This window comes from Falco punctatus (assembly GCF_963210335.1).
Source record: "Falco punctatus genome assembly, chromosome: 9".
In the NCBI taxonomy this organism is placed as follows: domain Eukaryota; kingdom Metazoa; phylum Chordata; class Aves; order Falconiformes; family Falconidae; genus Falco; species Falco punctatus.
Window position 1 is genome coordinate 49,380,282 of NC_137589.1, and position 21,305 is coordinate 49,401,586.

The 21,305-nt window shown below is 46.4% G+C and overlaps 1 protein-coding gene across 5 annotated transcripts in view; it reads left to right on the top strand.

The window, feature by feature from the left end:
- NSMF (NMDA receptor synaptonuclear signaling and neuronal migration factor) overlaps window positions 1-21,305 on the top strand; it is a 62,541-nt gene that overhangs the window by 15,409 nt on the left and 25,827 nt on the right. For all 5 annotated transcript variants that reach the window (XM_080402074.1, XM_080402077.1, XM_080402075.1 and 2 more), the window contains exons 2-4: window positions 3,770-3,831; window positions 14,865-15,344; window positions 19,753-19,828. In XM_080402074.1, coding sequence (XP_080258200.1) covers window positions 3,770-3,831; window positions 14,865-15,344; window positions 19,753-19,828 — 618 coding nt within the window. The remainder of the gene's footprint in view (window positions 1-3,769; window positions 3,832-14,864; window positions 15,345-19,752; window positions 19,829-21,305) is intronic.

The window sequence follows — 21,305 nt, forward strand, 5'->3', positions numbered from 1 at the left end:
AGAAGGGAACCACTGAGATAATGGGCAAAAAAATTAGTCTGAAGTTTGCAGAGTAATTGGCTGGAAAACCCCCGTTGCACATTGTACTGTGCAGGCATCATTGCCTTGTTAGTTGTCGCTAGATAACTGTGATCAAGCGTCTACATTCGTTTGCTCTTAGATTGGCCTGCAGCGTCTGAGCGGTGGAAGTGGAATGGTAGTGACAGAACTGCAGGTTCAGCCTGGGCTGGACAGCAGCATTTCTGAGTAGCTCTGTGCTCCTCAGCTGTGCTTCTGATCTGCAAGGAGAGGTCTGGGCATGGCCTGTTCTCTAGGAGCTGTGGCACCTGGGATTTTACCCTCCTACCTCATCAGCGTGGGGAAACGAGGTTAGAGACACTGCAGCACCTTTAAACTTGAGCTCTTGCTCTGAGTGACGCTATTTTCGCTGTGCAACAAGGTGGGATGGAGGGCGGCAGTGCTTCTCTCTGGCTCCATGTTAGCCATTTGCACTTTGGGTCTTAGGAAGTGCGTGGTAACTAATTTTTTGAGCCTGTGGCTTGCAAGCTAAGGGTGAAGCATTGGTTCAGATTTTAAGGCAGACAAATCAGCTTTGGGCATTGGCAGAGAGGTGAACAAGGAGAATGACAGATGAACTGACGTGCTTTTGGAGTTTTTAAACTAGTTACAGACTAAATCTTATCATCATATTTCGTCATTTCTTACGTAAATCACTGTCCTGGTTTTGGCTGGGATAGAGTTAATGTTCTCCCCAGTAGCTGGTACAGTGCTGCGTTTAGGATTTAGCGCGAGAACAGCGTTGATACCACAGCGATGGTTTAGTTGTTGCGAAGTCGTGCTCACCCCGAGCCAAGGACTTCTCCGTTTCCCATCTCTGCCAGTGAGGAGGGGCACAAGGAGCGGGGAGGGAGCAGAGCCAGGACAGCTGACCCGAACTAGCCACAGGGCTATTCCATACCACAGACCCCCATGCTCCGTATAGAGACTGGGGGGAGCTGGCTGGGGGCCACCGATCGCTGCTGGGGGACCGGCTGGGCATCGGTCAGCAGGGGGTGGGCAGTTGTATTGTGTGTCACTTGGGGTCTTTGGGTTTTAATCCTCTCTCTCTCTTTTCCCTTTTCATTACCGTTATTATTATATTTTACTTCATATTAAACTGTTCTTATCTCAACCCACAAGTTTTACCTTTTTCTGATTCTCCTCCCCATCCCACTGGGAGCAGGGGGGAAGGGAGTGAGTGCTGCGTGGCGCTTAGTTGCTAGCTGGGGTTAAACCCCAGCAGTCACCATGTTCTCTCACTGATAATTTACCTGAGAACTTGCTCATGGTTATTTTGTCTAAACGGAATGACTGCTGGTGCACAAGAGAAGCTTCAGAGTCTTTCCCAAGTGTAACTGTTGATGATGCCTGCAAGGACAGACATTTCCATGGGAAACCTGGGAGTCCCCGTAGTCTTAGTGGAAGAGATTGTGGAAGTCTTGAGCCCAACCATCTGCTTAAAGCAGGACTGTGGCCAGTGCTACGTGAGATTCACCGTGGCTTTGGCTGAGCCTTAACCACTTCTAAGATGGAGTGCAGGAGTAGCTCAGGAGTGCTCTTGCAGATGTATAACCTGAGTTTAGAATCATAGAATCCTTTAGGTTGGAAAAGACCCTTAAGATCGTCAAGTCCAACCATAAACCTAATACTGCCAAGTCCACCACTAAGCCACCTCTTTTAAATACCTGCAGGGATGGTGACTCAACCACTTCCCTGGTTGCCACACACCAGCTCCCAACTTGACATTTGTGCATTACCCCAGGACCAAGTCCTGCTTTTTGCCCACACAGAGAGTTAGTGGGTGAAAGGAACACCCGTGAGGTGCTTGTCCTCCTGTATGGGTGATCCATGATGGTCATCCCTTTGTTCTCGTGGTGGGGCTTGCCTGCTAACTGTACAACTCCCCCATGTGACAGCCTCTACAAGAGCATCTCTGACAGTGCTTAGGCATTAAGGAAGACAGTTTGAGCAGCTGCCACCCCAGACTGGTGTCTAAAGGTACAGCCAGGTACTAGACAGGCAAGAACCTGGGAACAGAAAAAACGTCAGCACTCTATGTTAGCGTGTAATGACACAGAAGGTTAAACCTTGCTTCTTGTGCAGCTCCAGCTGTGCTGCTTCAAAGTATTTTGCATTTGGCTGTGCTGAAATTTAGTCCCAGGGAGATTAAATTACTCTTTCTTCATTGTTCATATTGATCCTTGGTTTCTGGCTGTGGATGACAAGTGGACTTCCCACTCCTTCCAGTTCTAGTCGCTCTGGGAGGTACGTTGTAGCTTTGTTACTCTTTTCCCCTTTGGGAGGAGGTATGTAAAAGCAGGGCAGGAGAATCCTGGCTTGCACAAGCTGGGACGTGCTGCCTCATGGGGTAACAAGGCAGAAGGTTCTTTTGGAGGTAAAAGCCATTTTCCACTTAGATGTTTAATGACTTTGTGAGAGTAGCCTTTTGTGGCAGCTTGAACTGGAGAGGAATGTTCTGAGTTTGAGGCCCTCTGAAGGAGGAGGACGGTAGGCGTGATGCCTTGGTGTGGAGAGTCTTCCCTGTTACAGCAAGTCTTCGTCTCCTCCCCCAGGAGATGCTGGTGTGCTTGCAAGCTGAGTGTGCTTGGCTGATGGGTTTTGTTGGCTCTGCTTGCCAAGGAGGTGGGTGGCTGTTTCATCTCACTGTTTGCAAGCCCCCACCCTGGACAGTCCATTGGCAAATATCAGCCTGATTGTGATGCTGCAGGTCTTGGGGGGATTTTTTTACAAACCTGGGGGAAATGGATGGCAGGGAAGAGCTGGTGTTAGCTCTCTTGAGTCACAGGTCTGTTGGGTACAGGAGAGCAAGAACAGCACGATGTTACAAGTGTCCTGGCAATAGGAGACTGGGGATTGTATTTACTGTATACCAGGGAATGCATGCCTTGACCAAGGATTCCTTCCCTGTGTGGGTTGCAGCAGAAAGCTTTTCCCTGGTTGGAATATTCATAGGTTTGCTCTCTTATGTACGCCTTGATGTGTGATAAGGGTTGAGCTCACCCCGCCTGGTTGATGCTTAATATATTTCAGTAAAATCTCAGTCATCCACAGGACCTGAATCCATCAGAGAACCAGGAGATGCTTTTGTAGGGTGTTGTGGGGGTCTCTCAAATAAGGTTGTCCAGTAGTCCAAATACTGACACAGTTGGTGCTTGAGAACTTAGGGTAAAGGTAGGTAAAATGGGTGTTACCATCAGTATCTAAGCTGTGATAGCTCACAGGTGGGAGCATTCAGAACCAGAGTAGAAGGCTGGGCTCATGGTTGGGACTAGGGTGGAGGCACCTTCTTCCCTGGGCTACTGGAAGAGCTTTAATTTAGGGTGGTTAGGGACAGTGATCCAGTTCCTATGTGCATCACAGGAACGATGCCAAGTTTAATGCAGGTGCCTTTCAGGTTTTTTTCGGTTTTAACAGAGAAGCTAAAGACTAAAATAGTCTTGGGCTTGTAATCCAACTTTCAATTTTTCAAAAAAAAATCCAACAACAAATTTCCACTTTGGCCAGAGGAAAACTGAGCTATGTTAACCAGGAAGCCCCCACTGCTATTGCAGCGTGTTATAATTGGTGTCACATGAAGCTGAGGAAAGGGCAGCTGCAGGAAGACAGCAGTATATTGATATTTAACTGTTCCTTCTTTCCTTGGCCTTTAACCATTACCCATTTCTTTCTTTCTCTCCTTTGCTGCCTTCTGTGGTGCTTGGATATGCAGAGCGGCAAGGGCTTTTGGAGAATATCTTTCACAAAACCATCCCGAAGGTAGAAACGGCTCAGGTAAGAGAATTGACGTGCCTTGTTTATAGCTATATGTGCATGTACCCATCTATCAACAGGACTTAAAATGAAAGTGTATTTATTTATCAAAAAGGGTTAGTGTGAGACCTCAGCAGCAAAGAGGCAGGAGGAGCCACTCTCTAGATCTGTGAGGCCTTTGAGGAGAAAAGGCAGTTTGGTGACTTAGGGGTTGGGTGGGCTGTGGGGACAAGTTAGTTTTAGTGGACAAGTGCCTTGTCATAAATTCACCCCTAGAGCTAATGTCCTTGGAAGAAGTTTCAGCTGGGAAGTGAAAGAGTGCACTGCACAAGGCTTCTGCACTGATTTGTCACTCCTAGCTCTTGCTTTCACGGGGGAATAAAAAAAAAGGTGAGTTACAGTGTGTTAACTGACGTGTTTAGTGTATGTGCAGCAATCTGTCTTTGCTGGCAAAGGTAAAATCTGGATTTATTCCCGGAGTTTGCTTCCACAGGGGTTAAAATGAGATCTGCCTTCTCTAGTTGAGGACACCAGCACGTGCTACCTAATGTGTTAACTTTTAAGATGCAGGTATTGTCCCTGTTGGCTTATGATGAGTTCTGTTTGACGGGCAAGAGAGCACAAGAGAAACTCACCTGCCTTCTAACAGGGTTGTCTCTCCTCTGTGAGAAAGGAAAACATTTTGCAGACAATAAATCTACTACAAAACCTATGGAAGATCCTGTGGAAAATCCTGTGTGAACAAGCAGCAGATTGTTCTGTGGCATTGAACTGTTTTGCAGGGGGGTGAAGCTCTTAAATAGAGCGTAATATAGAGTGATGTTATCATTTTAAGTGAACTCTTAAGTGTGTGTGTTTAAACCTCGACAGGTAGGAAATGCCTCTTGCTAAAAACAAGCCCAATCACACTAGTCTTTGGCAGCCAGCTGAATGAGTCCCTGCCTTTTTTCTGGGATCTGTTCTAATGACCTTCAGGTTGTCCTTAGTTGAATTGTGCTACCTTTGTGAATGAAGGGGGCTTTAAAACAATGTACTGCAGTTTTCTTTGATATATTTTCAGGCATGAGAGACTCCAGTGACACATTACTTAAAATATTTGGTCTAAGAACAACCTGTGGTGGTAGGAAGGGAAAGGCAGAAATAGGCAGGGGTTTAATGCATGAGATGAATTGTCTGTGAGGCAGAGGGGAGGAAAGGGTTGGGTAGAGAGTGCCAAGACAGGCTGGGCAGGTCTGAGAAGGCTTCACAGATTGGCAAAAACATCCTTTATCGTGGCCATTTTTGCAGCTGCTTCTGTCAGCTGGAGTCTTTGCTGGTCCTTTTCTGCAGTCCCCCACCCCAGTTTCCAACAGGGAGAAGTCTTGTCTCCTGCTCACTTTGTAGTACCCTTGTAGTACCTGTGGGGTCACACTGAGGACAGACAGAGAATCTCTGATGGAGATCAGGGGAAATTGCAGAGCTGTGCAGGTGCCTGAGACCTGGGGAACCCTGGTCAAAGCCAAGGAGTAGGAGCCCCTCTGATGTGCACTTACAAAGCTGTTGTTCTACTCCATGTCATAGGTGTTTCTAGTTGCTCATTCCTCTCTGAGTGTACGTAAGGAGAACACAGAAATGGAGCTGGTGTGACTCTGGGATAATGCACCGCTGTCAGTCTCTCCAGACCAGTGCTTAAGCCCTCTCTGTGCTTGTAACATATCCATAAGCTCTCCGGGGAAGCCTTCTCATACCCACTGCCCCCTTGGTGTGTCAGGCCTGAGAGCGTATTTGAATCAAAGTGAATTTAGTTGCCAGAGATAAGAATCAAGTAGCAAGACGTACACATGGAAATGCCACAATCCCTATGGGATCCTTAAGTATTGACTTGGAAATAAATAAAATTCCCTAATTGCTCTAAATGTTTATAGAGGAGGAAAAAGAAGAATCATCATTTCTTAAGTCATCTTTTGAAATTCTGCAGTGTGTAATTTAACACAGCGTGTAACATGTCTTTATAAATAGCCATAGTAGGAAGGTTGCTGTCCTATAAAAATGTTGAGAGTGGAAAATTTGGCTCCCTTCTGTTTGTCCCAGTAGCCCAATAACAGGGAAATCTACTTTTCTTCCTGAAGAAATTCTGCGTATTTCAGTATCGCTTTTGCAAGTTTCTGAATGCTTTACATTTGGCTCAGCAGGGCGCTTAAGCTGTAGATAAGCTTTCATCCAGTGACTCCAATGAAAAAAAGGAAGAGACTTTTCTGTGTGAGTTGAAGATGTAGCACATATATAGAAGTACCTGAAACTGCTCCAACTCATCATCTTGGCTGAAGGGAGCAGCGAGAGACAGTACAAGGCTGTACAAGCCCACCAGTATCCTGTAGTTCAATTCCTACTTGCATGTGTTGATGGCTTTCACCGTGAGTGTCTTTACCTGGTGGAACAGGCCTGCTTTCTGCTGTAATAACCCCAGCTATATACATGGATGCTCCCTGCGCTGCCGGCAGGCTGCAGACGGGATTAAGGCTCTAGCCTAAATGTAAATGGAAGTAGGCAAGCCCCAACTTCATTAGTTTATAGTTGAGGGGAAAAAAAAAGATGTTTAAGAAAGGTTTAAAGTCATTGGTGAATGTAGTGAAGGAAAAGGGTTGTGGTCTTTGAGGAGCAGGAAGGTGGCAGAGCCATCTGGGGACTGTGGAGGCCTAAATGGAGGAAGAAAAGGCAGATTCCTCTTCTTCTGCAGTCCAGGAGCTAGAACTGTCCTCTCTCCCTGCAGAAGAAGATCCTCCTGCAGAAAATGAATCTTTGGGATGCCAGTTCTTTTGCTGCTTTACCTGCTAATTCAATTCTTCAGCAGAAGGTTGGAGCTCTGTAACTCCCCAGGCAGATGCAGGAGACCCATCATCTGGATGAAGATGCCAAGTGTGCAGAGACTACCCCAATTTACTCCATTTCTGCTGCACTTTGCTCACTGAGGATCATCTATTTTGGTTTGACTTTTTTTATCTTTAGAGTCCCTTGACTCCAAGGAAAGGAGATGTTATAACAGCTTTTGCATCCCACCTCTTCACATTCCACAGCTGATCAAAGAGCTTATTCTCTGGTGGTAACTTTTATACCCCAGAGTCTTTCTCGTGGCTTCTCTGGAGAGATTGTGTGTATGTGTGTAGCAGAATGTCTCTGAGAAACTGGGGAGTGGTAATGAAGAACTACAGAGGGATTATATATCAGCAGGGTGGGCCAGCTGCCATGTCTGAGCATTTTAATGAGAGATGAGTTATTTGCAAGACTTTTTTTACTTTTTGTTTTCAATAAAATTGCAGTCTGTCCATGCACCACTTCCTTCGCTAGGGCGGTAGGTATGGAATTGAACATCAGCAGGAGGTAAAGAGGACTGCAGGGTGTACATGTAGTGAGAAAAAAGCAAGGGAGAGTATTTGTTATTGGTTACAACTTCTGATTCTTCCTGATATGAAGCCTGAGAACTTCATGATTCAGACATATTGTATGATTGTCCCTGTGCAACTTTTCAATGCTGCCTTTGATTCTGGAGGAGGTTTTCCCAGGTGACTGGGGTGGTACATTTACCTCTCCTCTATTGCTAGGCTCAGAGTGTACTGACCATGTTCTGTGAGGTTATGGCAGGGATGATGGCTGTACAGATTTTATTCTCTTTGCTTCTCTTTTGGAACAGCGCAGCTGCCTGGTGTTGGGGTATGAGTGCTGGTAGAGGATGAAGGAATTCTCCCTTTGGGATCACTCATGGTTTTTTCTCCTGATTGTTAAGATATTCTGAGGAATTAGAAAAAAAGGAGGGTTGGACTCGGCTGCAGCTGACAGCATGAATCTGTTAAGGGAGCTGGTGCTGAGGTGGTAATGCACCCCCTGCTCCCTTCCTGCCTCTGTTCATTGCTGGCTTATTAATCCAGGCTGAAGGTCTGGGAAGGCTCCCAAAAAGAGCATTCTCCCATGTTCGGCATTCATTCTGACTGCAAGGCTGTTGCCAGAGTCCTTGCTGACTCTTGGAGCTTTCTGGTACCTTCCAAAGACTTCCCATCTTGTCTGTGGCATGGTTTTAGTGTAGGAGTGGGTGTCCCTTGGGACAAACGTAGAAGAAAGACAGAGAAAAGGATTGAGATGTTGTGGAAGGGAAGTGTAAAAAGGCTGCAGAGAGCAAAACAGAAGAAATAATGTCTCGGAGTCTCACCAGAGCTCATGGGATAAGGAGTTTTGGACATTTCCAGAGTCCCTTTCTCCCAGCTTAGCCGTTAGAGGCCTCACACTGAGATACTGCTTCAGATTTCTTTATCTTCATGTACTGGAACTGTGAGAGGAAAAAAAATACCCAAGGTGTGGGGCAGAGAAATTAAGAGACGGCAAGCAGAGCATTTGAGAAACTTCCTCCTGTCTGGGGAAGCAGCGATGCATCCTGGTGAGGTGGGATTCAGACACAGGGATCCTTTGCTGAGGAAAGGAAGGTAGCTGTGCTGGGTTTTTTCCTGGTACATTTTTATCATGCAGTTTCTATTTTGCTTGGCTGGGTTATTTGGAGGGCAGCTACTGCTGCTGAAGTGCGAGGGCTGTTGCTGTAGGATGCAGTGCTGGTCTGCCCGCTGCAGGCTGGCTGCTCTGGGCAAGCTGTGTGTAAAAAGCTCTGGAAGCAAAGAGAGAGGGAAAGATCCTAGCGACTATAAGGTGTGCTTGGTGCTGCAGAGACAATGGGCCATGGGCCAGAGCTCCCTAGCAAGTCTCGACCCAAATTCACTGTAGTTTTTGCAAGAATAGCATGGCTTTTCTGATGGTTTGCAGGAGTACAAACTCATTTTTGCTTTTCTTCATTTTTGCATGATGTTTCAGCCATCAGTAAAAACACTGAGCATGTAAGGACAAGAGAGCTCCTGTGAGCTCCCCTAAGCCAAATAGCAATGGGTGAAGGTGGCAGGAGAAAAATGTGTTTGCCGAGGCTGCTGTGCCACAACTGCAGCACGTGCAGAGACTACACCAAAGCAACTGCTTGTGTTTGCACCCTGGGCTTCTGCCACTTCAGAAGAGGGGGTGTGAGCGCATGTTGGGGGCAGCAGCCATGCAATGGAGGAGGTTCCTGACTCTGCCAGGAGCTGGCAAGGGGCTTGAGAAACTCCACCATGAGGTTTTGCAAGTGCTTCAGGCCAAGCAAGTGACCTGTAGGCCATGCTTTTTATGGAGCCATGAAGTAAGGCTGCAGCTATGCAATACTCTTAAGAGGAACCTTCAATTTGCCAGTGTTCAGACTTGGAGCTGCCAGTGGAGCCTGATACAGGTTAAGCACCAAGTCTGCCTTTTTCTCTAGAGGATGTGTACCCTGTCCCAAGGACAGTCCCCAGCAGTGCATCTGGCCTGGCTCTTGGCGCGTCCCTATACTGATGTGGGGTGGCTGACCTTGATCTTGGCCCTCAGAGAAAGAGCCCGTGCTCTGGAGGGGGTTATAGACAGCCTGAATTGAGGGCAGAGCAGGGATGTGAAATCTCATCTCAGAGGGTTTCAAGCTGCTTCCAGGACCGGCCATCACAAGTGTGGTGTGGGTGTACCCTAAAACTTGCTATGGAATATGCTGTTTGCTTATAAAGTGAATAAAAACATGGGTCACAGTGCTACCGTGGAAATGCGAAGGCCAGTGGTGGAGCTGGCATTTGCTCCGTTGGGTCATGTCTCACAGTAGCAATTTCATCTATTCACATTAATTTTACAGGCCAGACTAAAAGGTTACTCTTCTGTGAGGCACAATATCAACAGTGTCTGCAGTTTGTTTGTTTTCTAGGCCTATTCCACTGCAAAAGTCTAATTGGAACCGTTTTGTCATACTTAAGTGACCTTCGGTTTTCCCAGGGCAGCTCCTTTACTGAAGCGGCCCTTGCCTTTTCTCTATGGCTTTGCAGAGAAGCGTGTGACGTTCCTTCCTCAGGAGCAGTACGGTCAGCGTGCCTGATAAAGTCACGGCAGGGCTGGCTTGATCAGGCTTCGGGTAATCCCATAGTGAACATTGCATGTCACCCGCTCAGTTGACTCTGAAGCTACTGCATGGCTGAAATACCACTGTGACCTTTTTTTGTTGTTTTATCTCCATTTTTAGATCCCTGCCTCATGCTTCAGTATTTTGAACGGATTTCCTGGTTTTTACCGTGCCTATTTCTTGACTACGTTTCAACCCTGCAGACCAGCAAGGTCGGCTGGAGCAGGAGCCCTGTGCTCACAGGGTCACTTTGCACTGGGGAGGACAGAGCTGACGTGGTAGGGAGCTCTGCGTTACGGCTCCAGCACACACTCAGAGAGGAGGCAGAGGAACACAGGACCTGACAGCCTCTCAGCACACCTGAGGGGCCGTGGCAGGCATGTGGGAGGTCTGAAATTGCAAAAGAAACTACTCAGCTGTGCTGTTTGAAAAGATGTTTCTGTTTTTGCAATGCCCTCCAACCAGTGCACCCATCTGCTTGCCTCATTGAGGGTATCACCTGGACTTTTACTGGTGTAAAATGAAAAAAAGCATTAACTTCATTCCTGCTACTACAAACAATGCTGCAAGTCCATATACTGGAAACCTTAAATATTTCCATTCTTCAGTGGCTGAGATGGTTCTTTCATTTAAAGTTGATACCATAAACATCAGGTCCAGAGAGGTCCAGCTGAGGTGGAGCAGGGAACAGAGAACTGTTTCTCTGAAATTTATTTTTCTGAGATGACAGATGGTTTTTTAATAGGGTTAATCTGGATTCCCCTTTGCCACTTTGCTTCTGATGCTGGAGCTAAGGTTTTAAATCTAAGGTGCTTTAATCATCAGTTTAGCTGCTAAATACGGTAATAAATCTGGGACTTTTTTTTTCTTTAAGTTTGTGTCTGCCTTACGGCTATATTCTGCCTTGATTTATAAATTTCTCATCCCCTGGGGTTACAAGGCAGTCTGCATCAGATATGAGTCTGGCTCGCTGAGTCCCTCCGCTGTTGTGAATGGGCATCAGTCAGCTGAGCCTTATCCCAGCGTGTTACCTCTTCTCAGGGAACATTGTGACAGTGAAAGAAAATGTAAAAGTCCTTTCATGGTTAGTCACCTGGGTCAGAGCGAGTGCTTAAGTTATCGTTACTGAATGAGAAAGGATGTACTGTAAGTACATCCAAGAATGTGGATTCTCTCTTTCCCAAGATATCGCAAATTAACCAGTACAGATTATCACTGCTGTCAGTGGTCATGTCTTTGGTAATACAAATGCCCTAATGACTGTGTTGGGCAGTGCTTCATGGAAAGAAAGTACCAGAGGGGAGCAGGTGAAGTCAGAAACATGTGTTCAAGTAAATTACAAGGCAGGTGAGAAGTGGACTGGCCCTTGGGACTGGACTGTCAAGCCCCCAGGCTCTGGACAGGCTGTTAGACTTAGCCCAGGTAGAAGGGAAGTGATGAAAATACAATTTGGACGTTTCTGTCATCAATAGACACATGATCTACAGATCAAGCAGGATGGTTCTCTTCCCTTCATCTTGCTGTTAAGTACCTCAGGCACAATAAATCCAGATAGAGCACAAATCTAGATGAAAATAAATCAATTTGAGGAGCCTGATTTGTCTGCTCCAGGGTAGCTTTGCAGCTGTGTGAGACAGAGGTGTTGCTGATGAAAGCAAGTGGGAGAGCAGAGTTGTTACCAGGTCAGCTTCATCAGAGAGGCTGGGGAAGAGGGTGCTGTGCCAGGCTTCCAGAGTCACGCTGCCCTGGGCTGGCGTGGCACTTTGATGGAGCAGCTGGTTGTGGGAGAGGTGGCAAGAGCAATGTGAAAATGAAATGAAACGGAGCAGCAGTAACCAGGCAGAGGGTGTTAACAGCAGTCTGCTTCAGCTGACTTTTGGAAGGCAATTCCAGTTATTGCTGAAGTCCCCTGTTACTGTTCCTCAGTTCTCTTCACCAGACAGCCCTGTGGCTCAGATTTAGTTCAGCATTGATTTCTGGACCAGCTTGACTTCTTTCCTAGCAGAAGCAAACTCTTAACCTAAAATGCCATAGTGGAAGCAGGTGCAGCGCTTTTGGCACCTCAGTCCAGTTCACTGCAAGCGCAGACAAGGGAACCAGTCACTGGTAATGTATCGGGCGCTGCTGGTGTATGTGAATGCATGTGTGTGTGAAAGCTAGTGCAGACCTGCTCCCTGAAATGGTGCAGATTTGATTTCGGAAGCCAGTAACTTAGTATGATGGATGTTTGAATCTCTCTTCCTCCCATACTATTTTTTTTTTCTGTAGATAAACTGTTTATTAACTAAAAGTCTTGAATAAAGCTTCTCATTCCGTTTGTAGTGTAGACTGTGAAAACTCTTTGATAAGTACAAGTGAAAGCATCTTGAGTAAGGGACAAGTAAGGTAGGAAGAAAGGATTATCTTCATGTTTTGCACGCTAGATCAGAGAAGTAGTTTATTTCAAATGTATCTGGTCAAGAATTGTAACCCTGTCATGATTTCAGTAAAAAATTGACTCTTTCTTGAAACCAGTCATATCCCACTTACATGTCTGTGAATTTTATGGGGCTGAAAGACCTCAATGCTTATAAAAAACAGAGATTGGGTTTGGTCTCTCTGCACTTGTGATCATCAGCATTTTCATATATACTATACTTTGGGCACTTCATTTTTCCATTTACCCACAGATACCAGAGTTCAGACATTCCCGGATCTCTGAATTGCGGTGCTGTCAGTGCATGAGTAAAGGTGCACAATCCTGTGTGCTTGCTCTAATGAGGCTATACATCTTCCATAGATGTATTCATTTGAGGAGGAACAGGGGCAGCTGTCAGCCACTATTTTGTGGTGTCTTAAGAAATATGTAGCGTGATTGTGCCCACACAGATTAGTAAGTTTGACAAGTTGAGATGAGTACTTAAAACTGGCCTTTGTTTTTAATTTAAAAAATGGTGTGTTTGGCACTGTTTGCCAGTACAGGTCTTGGCAGATCTTGAAGAGTCATTTGGTGGTGTTTTCCCAAGACATGCCCTCTCTGGAGTACAGTTAGTCTTGGAACTGGAGAGGGTCTGAGTTGCTGGAGAACAGATGTGGTGGCCTGCTGCCTCTTGAGGGGTAACAGGTGGCTGGAGAGACTTTGGATCCTTTTAAACACTTTCTGCAGTGGTTGGTCCATGACACTGTATCCTGCAGCTGGCAGGATTCAGTGGACCAGCTGTTAAACGACATCTGGTAGAGTAGCTTCTTCCACTTGAATAGCTTGCAGTTGTTCTAGCGGTGGCCCTTGTTGTCAGTCAGGCTCTCCTCCTGGAGGAGGTGCAGATGTCCATGCTGTCTCAGTGCAGGAGACCATCGGTGAAGCGGACCACTGCCTGCCTTTTGTATTTTGCCTGGGCAATATCATTGAGGTGCGTGACTCCTCACCACACCTAGGCGTCTGTTTTGGACTTCACGTGAAGTCTGGAAAGACAGCATTGGTTGTAGATTCAAGAGGCATAGCTCTTTCTTTAGCCCTTCTACGAGCGGCACCTCCTGCGTGAGACTCCTTGAGCTCACCAGCTGCCAGCTACAGTATCTGGAGACTGTGAGTCTCACAAGGAGACAAATGCAATGAACCTGAGCTGTGTCAGCCTGAATGGCCCTGACAGTCACTTCTTGAGCAGAGTGGCCAGAGACATATTTATCTCCTTAGTGGTGCTGGCGGAAGTTGTACCTCAAGCAGAAAAATGAGGTAAGGGTGACACACTGTACCAGTACCAGCTCAGTTCAGTCTCGGTTGCAAACAGAGCAGGGGGAGAGCCCCAGGGCAACATAAGCACGATCCAGGTGGGCTTCAGATTCAAAAGCTGAAAGTATTTGTGTTTAGCTTGGGAGGGCTCTTTTTGGAGGGGCATGAGAGCACTTCATAAGAAGCAGAATGTGGCAGCAGTGAAAGGTCCACATTGCACACATACAACATCAGGCTTGTCTTGAGCTAGGTCTCTTCCTCCTTCATCTCTTCCTGGCCAGCTACAAGGTAGCCAAGCCTCAGATTGTTACCAAGTTCTTCCAGGTCATATCTCAGTAGCTAAAGGAAAGATGTTCATTAAATATCTAATGAAGTAAAGGTTTGGGTTTGCTTTCTCCCTCTTTAAAATGCTGCTGTCTGTGCTGGACATGAATGATTTTATTGGGGGGGGGGGGGGGGGGATGTTAGTGGTCACATGAATAATGCATTCCCCGCTGAGCCTTTTTAACGGTCCCCTAGCTGCTTCCCATCTGAAGGGAAGTGTAAGAGGTAATTAACAGCCACTTGAAAAAAAGGATTAGCGGGTGGGTGGGAGCTATTGTTGGGTTCATGCATGGAATTGCCATGGAAATGCTGAAATTTCCTGGCACTTCATCCAGTGTGTGGGCTCCAAAGATAGTTGCACTCATGGGTCTCTCTCCTTTCGATCTGCCTACCCCACAAAGGGAGCGGTTGTATTTTTCTTCAGGACAGCTTCCGCCGGCTGTGCCGTCGCCATCTGCACGCACGATGAGGCTGCTAACCAGGGGTGCTGCAGAGAGCAGAACGCTGTGTTGCAGCTGTCAGCTGAAGTCTTTTTGCATTTCTTTCATGTCAAACCAGCTGGCAGAAAATCGGGGGAGAGGGACCAAACCCTGGTGGTTTGCACCTTTCCCTTAGTTCTAAAAAATAATAGCTTGGTGCACAAAACACTTGGTTTGTTACTCCATAGAGAATTTGGTGCTGGTCCTTGTCCTGTGAACTTTAACACCAGCTGAGTAGCCCTTACGTGGCTAAACCCGCTGAAGCAGACAGGACTGCACAGCTGGACAAGGGCTATTTTGCATGTAAGGATTTTCAGACTGTGCAGCGACCTGCATTTGCTTCTAGCCTTGTTTGATGGCCGTGCATGCTTAAAATGTTGGGTGTATATGTGAGAAATGCCTCGTTTCAGTACCAGCTCTGGAGGTTTAGAAGGCTACAGGCGTGCATTTATCTGAAAAGGTTCCTGGGGAAGCTACTATATCTCCCCCTTCCCCTTTGTGCAGCAGTAACAAGGAGCCTCCTGAATTTGTCAGTGTCTGGAGTGCTTTGGCTTTAAGGAAGGTGTACCATTTGTTTCAGATCACCTGTTGGCAGATTCCTACATCGGACAGGAGGACTCCCCTGAGATGCAGCAGGCAGCACAGAACAAGCGCAGGCTCTCTGTCATCTCAGATGGCAAGTTTGAGAGGAGCTTCTCCGAGGAGCAGGCAGAGAAAATGCCAAGCGAGGGACCGAAGCCACGAGTCTACACGATCTCCGGCGAGAGGCCGATGCTGTCGGACCATGAGAATGAAAGTATGGAACTGGTGGTGATGAAGGGGGCTGCCCAAGAGGAATGCCACCATGGCCACCAAGTGCACAGCGCTGGCAGCTCTCACGGCATTAGCAGGCATTGCAAGGGCTGGCCAGGCAGCCGGCAGGGCTCCAAGGAGTGCCCAAACTGCACCCGGCTGGCTGCCCCTTCCCAGCATTCCTTTGACCTGGAGCAGCAGCAATCTGGCGAGACTGGGTGGCACAGAAAAAGGCTGGAGAGGATGTGTAGTGTCGATCGAGTGTCTGGTAAGTAAGGGTGAGTGCTGGGTGCTGGAAGGATGCAAAGGGACTCAGACACAGGGGTGAAGAGTGACACCCGTCTCTTCTCAGCATGGAGGTTTCATTGTGATGTGCCTCGAGTTGGGCCCTGTAGCATTTCCCCTTCGGCATCTTGTGGTACCTTGCACCAGCAGTCATGGAGAGGGGTTATGGAAGGAGGAGTCTGAAGTAGGCTGAGCTCAGTTTGAGGCCAGCTCATCCAAGCTCTGTTGTTTCTGCTTCTAGCTTGTAGGCAGCAGATGGGTGGTTTTCATGACAGTTTCACCTGGCTTAGTGAGGGTGACCTCTGTGGGCTTCTTTTTGTTGACGGAAGAGCAAGAGAGGAGGGCCTGTGTCAAAGCACCTATCTTTATGCTCATCCAGGAGGCAGTTCAGAGCAGGATCCTCTCTCCTCTGCCTCATTCTGGGGCTGAGGCAGGTGACATCTTTATGAACATGCCAGGGTGCCCAGCAGGAACCTCAGCTCAGGTACCGTGTGCTTTGCTTTAGTGCGTCCCCAGAATGCTTGTCTGTGTGGCTGGAAGCAGTTTAGCAGGGTCCCTCATGTAGTGCCACCTCAAGAGCTTTCCACAAATACTAGCAAATAACACAATATTGGGCTTTCTTCCGCACTCACTATCCATTTGCCTAATGTTCTCAGGGAATAGCACTTGCAGTTATTCAATTACATTTAAAAAATCTCTGCTTGTCGTAAAAATTTAACCATTAATCAAATATATGTCACAATCTATGCGCTTTGAATTATAAGGTAGTGCACAGTCCATCTTTGCCTGTCAGCTCTATATATGGCTGGCAAAGAGTCTGACCTAATTTGTCTGATTTTTTTTTTTTTTTTTGTAAACACACATCAACGCTTTTAGAGCAGAGTGTCCAGCCAGGAAAGATCAAGGTTTTCTCCTTGAAAAGAAATTTAGTATAATGTGATGTGGAGATCAAATTGTATACATCTTTCCTGGGTTCATAGTTTTCTAGTAAATATCATAGTGATATTTACTGCAGGTAAAATCCCTGAAAGTTGGGGTTCTGGACCATGTTTTCATACCTAGATGCTTGAAGTTATGTGACTAAATTAGTAAATGACCTAATACTGAATAATAATAATAATAATACTAAAGAACGGATTATCAAATGTGCAGAACGCTTACAGTCCCACTAACTCCTGTGCATAGTTTTTAAGCATTATTCTTCTGTTTGTTCCCTGTGATTTTGGGGGTTCACATCAGATACTACATGTGCAAGTTTAGATTTGTATTGCTTAAGTGCCAGAAAAGGAATGAGAAGAATTTTTCTGTATGGAAACCTTTTATGGTTTTGTGATCATATGTGTTTTACCTGTTAAGATGGCTCTGCATATGATGACACAGCCAGAAAAATTGTGTGAGGGTAGAAAAAGAGCCGTTTCAGGAGAGGAGTTCATGACCCCAGGGGCTTGGTCTTCTGGAGATGAGGGTGCTGTGTTGCATCGGTTGCAGCCTCGTGACATGTACTGGATTAAGAAAGTGAAGATTTCCCGTCCTAGTGCTGATGGATTTATGTTGAAAGCTTTCCCGACATTGTGGTTTAACCCCAGCCAGCAACTAATAAATGATATTGATATCCCATATGGTATGGAATATCCCTTTGGTCAGCTGTGTCCCCTCCCAACTCCTTGTGCCCCCAGTCTGCTCGCTGGCAGGGCAGTGTGAGGACTTGACTCTGTGTCAGCACTGCTGAGCAGGAACTAAAACATCCCTGGGTTATCAGCGCTGTTTCCAGCACAAATCCGACACACAGCCCATACTAGTTGCTACAAAGAAAATTAACTCTATCCTAGCCAAAATCAGCACACCTGAACAAACCAGAATTGTACTATGCACTGTGGGACTGAAGCAGGTTGCTTGATGCAGAACCAAAGGAAAGCTCTGGATCACTAATGGAAGAGTTTAACTCCTCGTAGCTGGAGCTGAATGCCTCTCTTTGCTGCAAAACATGTCCTAGCAAATGCTGTAGAGAGATGACATTTTCTGTTTGGGCCTTGGGATTTATAATATATATTTTCAACTAGGCAGCAATATTTGTTAGGGCCAGTTATCAATGTGAAATGGAGATTTGCCTTTCCAAAAAATATCAGAGTAGTTACTTAAATGGGAATGAAGTGGATGGTGCTGAACCTGGGGATGCCTCCATGGCTATTTCATGTTTTGTACAAGCAGCAGCTACCCTCAGTGCTTGTCTCAAGCTTCTGAGTGTTTGCACATGTGGCTGCACGTGCAGCGCAGCGCCTCTGAGACCGAATCCCATCCCAGCACTGGCATCATGGAATGGAAGTCTTCTCAGCTTGGTCTCGTTTGCACTCTCTATCCAAGCATTGTTACTCAATGAAAAAAAAGATAACTGAATGGCACACCTGTTTCAAATTGCAAGAAGTATTTCTTGGAATGTCCTTCATGCCTGGCTAGCGGAGATGGATGGAGGCAAGAGAGAGAGACTAATTTCCCCAGAGGTTCACTTTACAGCACTGCTTTCTCTGGTTGGATTTACGTGATACGTTATTGCTGCAAACCAACACTCGTGGCAGTTAGGCCAGATTGGCACAATTTAATATGGATTTTTATGCTGGGTTTATGATGCCTAACACCATTCCAGAGAAGCACAAGCTGTCATCTCCTGTGCTGCTCCCAGCATCTGATACAAACGCATCCGCTCATGGACAGAGGTGCTGAGATTTGAATGCAGGCTGGCAAGTGGCTGGAGATGCCAGATGTGGTGGTGGAGGTCCTGCAGGCTTTCCCAGGCCCACGATTCTGTGACTACTTCATCACAATTGATGGTAACAAGAAAGGAGAACAAGGTGTTCTGCCTGGCCAAAACGCAAGGTGCTGCCTGCTCCTGGAAGCAAAATAGCCATACTCATAATCTGCATTTTAATTAGGTGGGTGAGCTTTGGAGCTCAGCTGTGTTCCCTAGTACCCAGCTTTGTGCTTCTCTGCTGCTGTTCTACCTCTGGCTGGTAAAGAGGCACTTCTGAATGATCCCAAATCCTTTATTCTCCATTGAGTGCTGTGGGTAGGGGAGTGCTGTCGTTCCCGTGTTGACTCCTGTCTTACCAGAAAAAGGGGAGAGGCTTCCAGCAATTGTCCAGGCAAAACCTCATAAGGATATTAGCTCTTGTTCATAAGCTCTGCTTTGAATCAAAGCTAGTGGCTTAAAGCTGTGAAATATATTAAGAGATTGTCAGTCCTTTGAGATGAGTAGTCCCAGAGAAGTCTGTACAAAATTGTTGCCTAAAAAGGAATTTGTACAACTTCTCCTCCTTCACTGCTTGGGTTCGAGACTTCCAACAAGTAATTCATTTACAGTCTGAGCTGGTTTACGTTTCTTCTCTATCTGTTTTTTTGGAGGAGAGCAGACATAGGAACTTCATAATAAGTATTTAGCATACTGGAATGCATTTTTCATTTAACATATATATATTTCCTCAGGGTGCCTTTATACAAGGCTTGACATAAACTGTTAGCTGAGAAGGAGTGTCTGTTACAGCTTTCTGTATGATTTCTTGGAAGCTTTGCTTCAAAGGAGGCCTCCCCAGTTGCATTTAGCTCTTTTTTTGCATCTGTAATTGCAGCCTTTTTTCAGGGAACAGCAGGCTGTATTATGTTACGATCTGTACAAAACATTTGGTAAGATATCTTGTCTGTAGTAATTATGTCTGCAGTAGGCATACAGGGTTTGATTGGGTTTTGGCCAATGAAAGTGAATTAAAAAGAAAAGCTCTTGACAATGCCAGATTATTAATGACTTAAACACAGGTGACCAGATAAGCACAGAGTTATCTGCAGATCGCATAGCTGATGTGCAGTGTGACTTCTAAAACCAGAAAAACTCATGAAGGTCATCAGGAGCAGGTGTGTGAGGGGTTTACTAAAACTTCAGTGGCAGAAAAAGAGAGTGTATCTCAGGCTTATGGTTCTGAAGAGAGGAAGGTGAATGCTTTTTTTTTTTCCATGGGAGGCTGTATCAGAAAGAACTGGATGAATGGGATATTTCAAATTAATGGTACTAAGGAAAATGCGGAGCCTGGAGAATGCTTTTAATGAAAAATGGTTTGTTCCTCTGTTGCTTTTTTTTCTTGTTCAAATGTCTCTTCTGTAATTCCTGGATTATACTAATCTTCCACGCTTAGGATAGAGCTTTCATTCTTCGTTTAGTAGCCTGATAGACAGGCTTAGCACAAATTTACAAAATACTCAGTGGTAGTGTGCATATATATGAGGATGAGACTATCCTGTTTAGTACAGGACAGGATGCTGAAGCAGTAAGAGAAGCTTGGGAAGTCTTGCTGTATGAACGATGTCTCTGCCCGCTGGATTCTCAGGTTCTGCTCTCTCTCTTCCAGATGATGTCCCCATACGAACCTGGTTCCCAAAAGAGAACCTCTTCAGTTTTCAAACTGCTACTACAACTATGCAAGCGTAAGTTGTAAAAACCACTGCTGTAGCTTTTATTGTGTATCTTAAAGTTCACGACCCACTCAAAGCTGTATCTGAGAGCCTGGAGCAACTGAGTTGTATGTTTGGCACCACAGTCAGAGTCAGGGTGAGAGAGAGAACCTTGTCTCTTACTTTTGTGCTTATTGGTTCTCTTTCCTACTACTCCCACTTGTTTGGTTTTACCTTCTTTAACTCCTTGCTCCTTAACTCTTCTCTGCTTCCACTATTTTCTCTCTGGCACTGTGCCCTGTCCCTGGCTGCCTCCGCAGAGTGAGGGTCCTGCAGGAGCACCAGCTGAGACCTTCCACCACTTGCTTCTGCTGCAGCCACTGCCCCAAGGGAATGTTATTCCAGGTTTGCCCTGCATTTGTCACTCCAGAGTGCATCTCTCTATGATGAGACTTAGTCCTACAGCTTCTGTGCTGGTCTGGTCATTTCAAGAAGGTGTCAATAAAATCTCTGCAAAGTGCGAACAGATCTGAGTTAGGAACAGCCTTTCCCTCCACACTCCACACAGGTTTTGTGCCTCTGGTTGTTGTGTGTTGGGAGGAGGCAGTTCTTGAAGGACTGAAGAGAATAAGGGAAGCCTCATTTCCAAGTCGTACCCAGCTTGTCAGAAGTGCTGCCCTCCTAATTTCAAGTATTTCCTACCTGGCTAGAAAGCCAAGGCAAGCAGTGAGGGAAAGGAGACACTATTCTGCCGTCTAAGGCCCCTCTCCAGCCTTGTCAACTTTTTTCCTGTGTCCTTCTTCCAATGTCTGTGTCACCCTCACCTCTAGTGCTCTCTTTATTTCTCCTTGTCTAATCTGGTGTTCTTTTTGTAATCTATTTCTCTGCCATTTCTTCTTTCCCTCACACCTTTCCCTTGCCAAATCCTTAAAAAGAGGCTGATTGTTGATCTGGGGATAACCCAGACTGGATCAGAACTGTAAGGACTGGTGCAGGGAGGGCTGGAGAGCACTGGGGACAGGGCTAGCTGCTGAGATATTGGAAAGAATCTGCATCCCCCAGAAAAAATGCTTGTCTTCGTGCCCTTCCCCTCCAGCTCTGCTGGAGATGTGCCACCCTGCAGCATGGGGAGCAGCGTGGGGGAGGCATTTGCCTGTGCCGGTCTGTGGAATCTGATGCACGGTGGTGGGGTGCTAATCCCACCCTGACAGTGGGAGTGAGGAGCCTCCGTGGGCTTCTGCTCCCTGTATTGTCCTAGTGCTGCTTCTCTTACCTGACCCCTATGTCCCTCTGCCTCTTTTCCAGGGATTCTAAATCTGGTGGCATCCCAGCGGGGCAGCACTCCTGGGCACCAGGCTGACGGGGCCTGTGGGCAGTTTGACAGATACTTGCTTTGCTCTTTAAAAATGTTGGCTGGAAACAGCGAATGGTATTTTACAGTTCTGGTTTGACACGCCAAACCATGCGCAAAATCAGCACGTTGCCTTTGGGCACATCCTTTGGTAGCTGA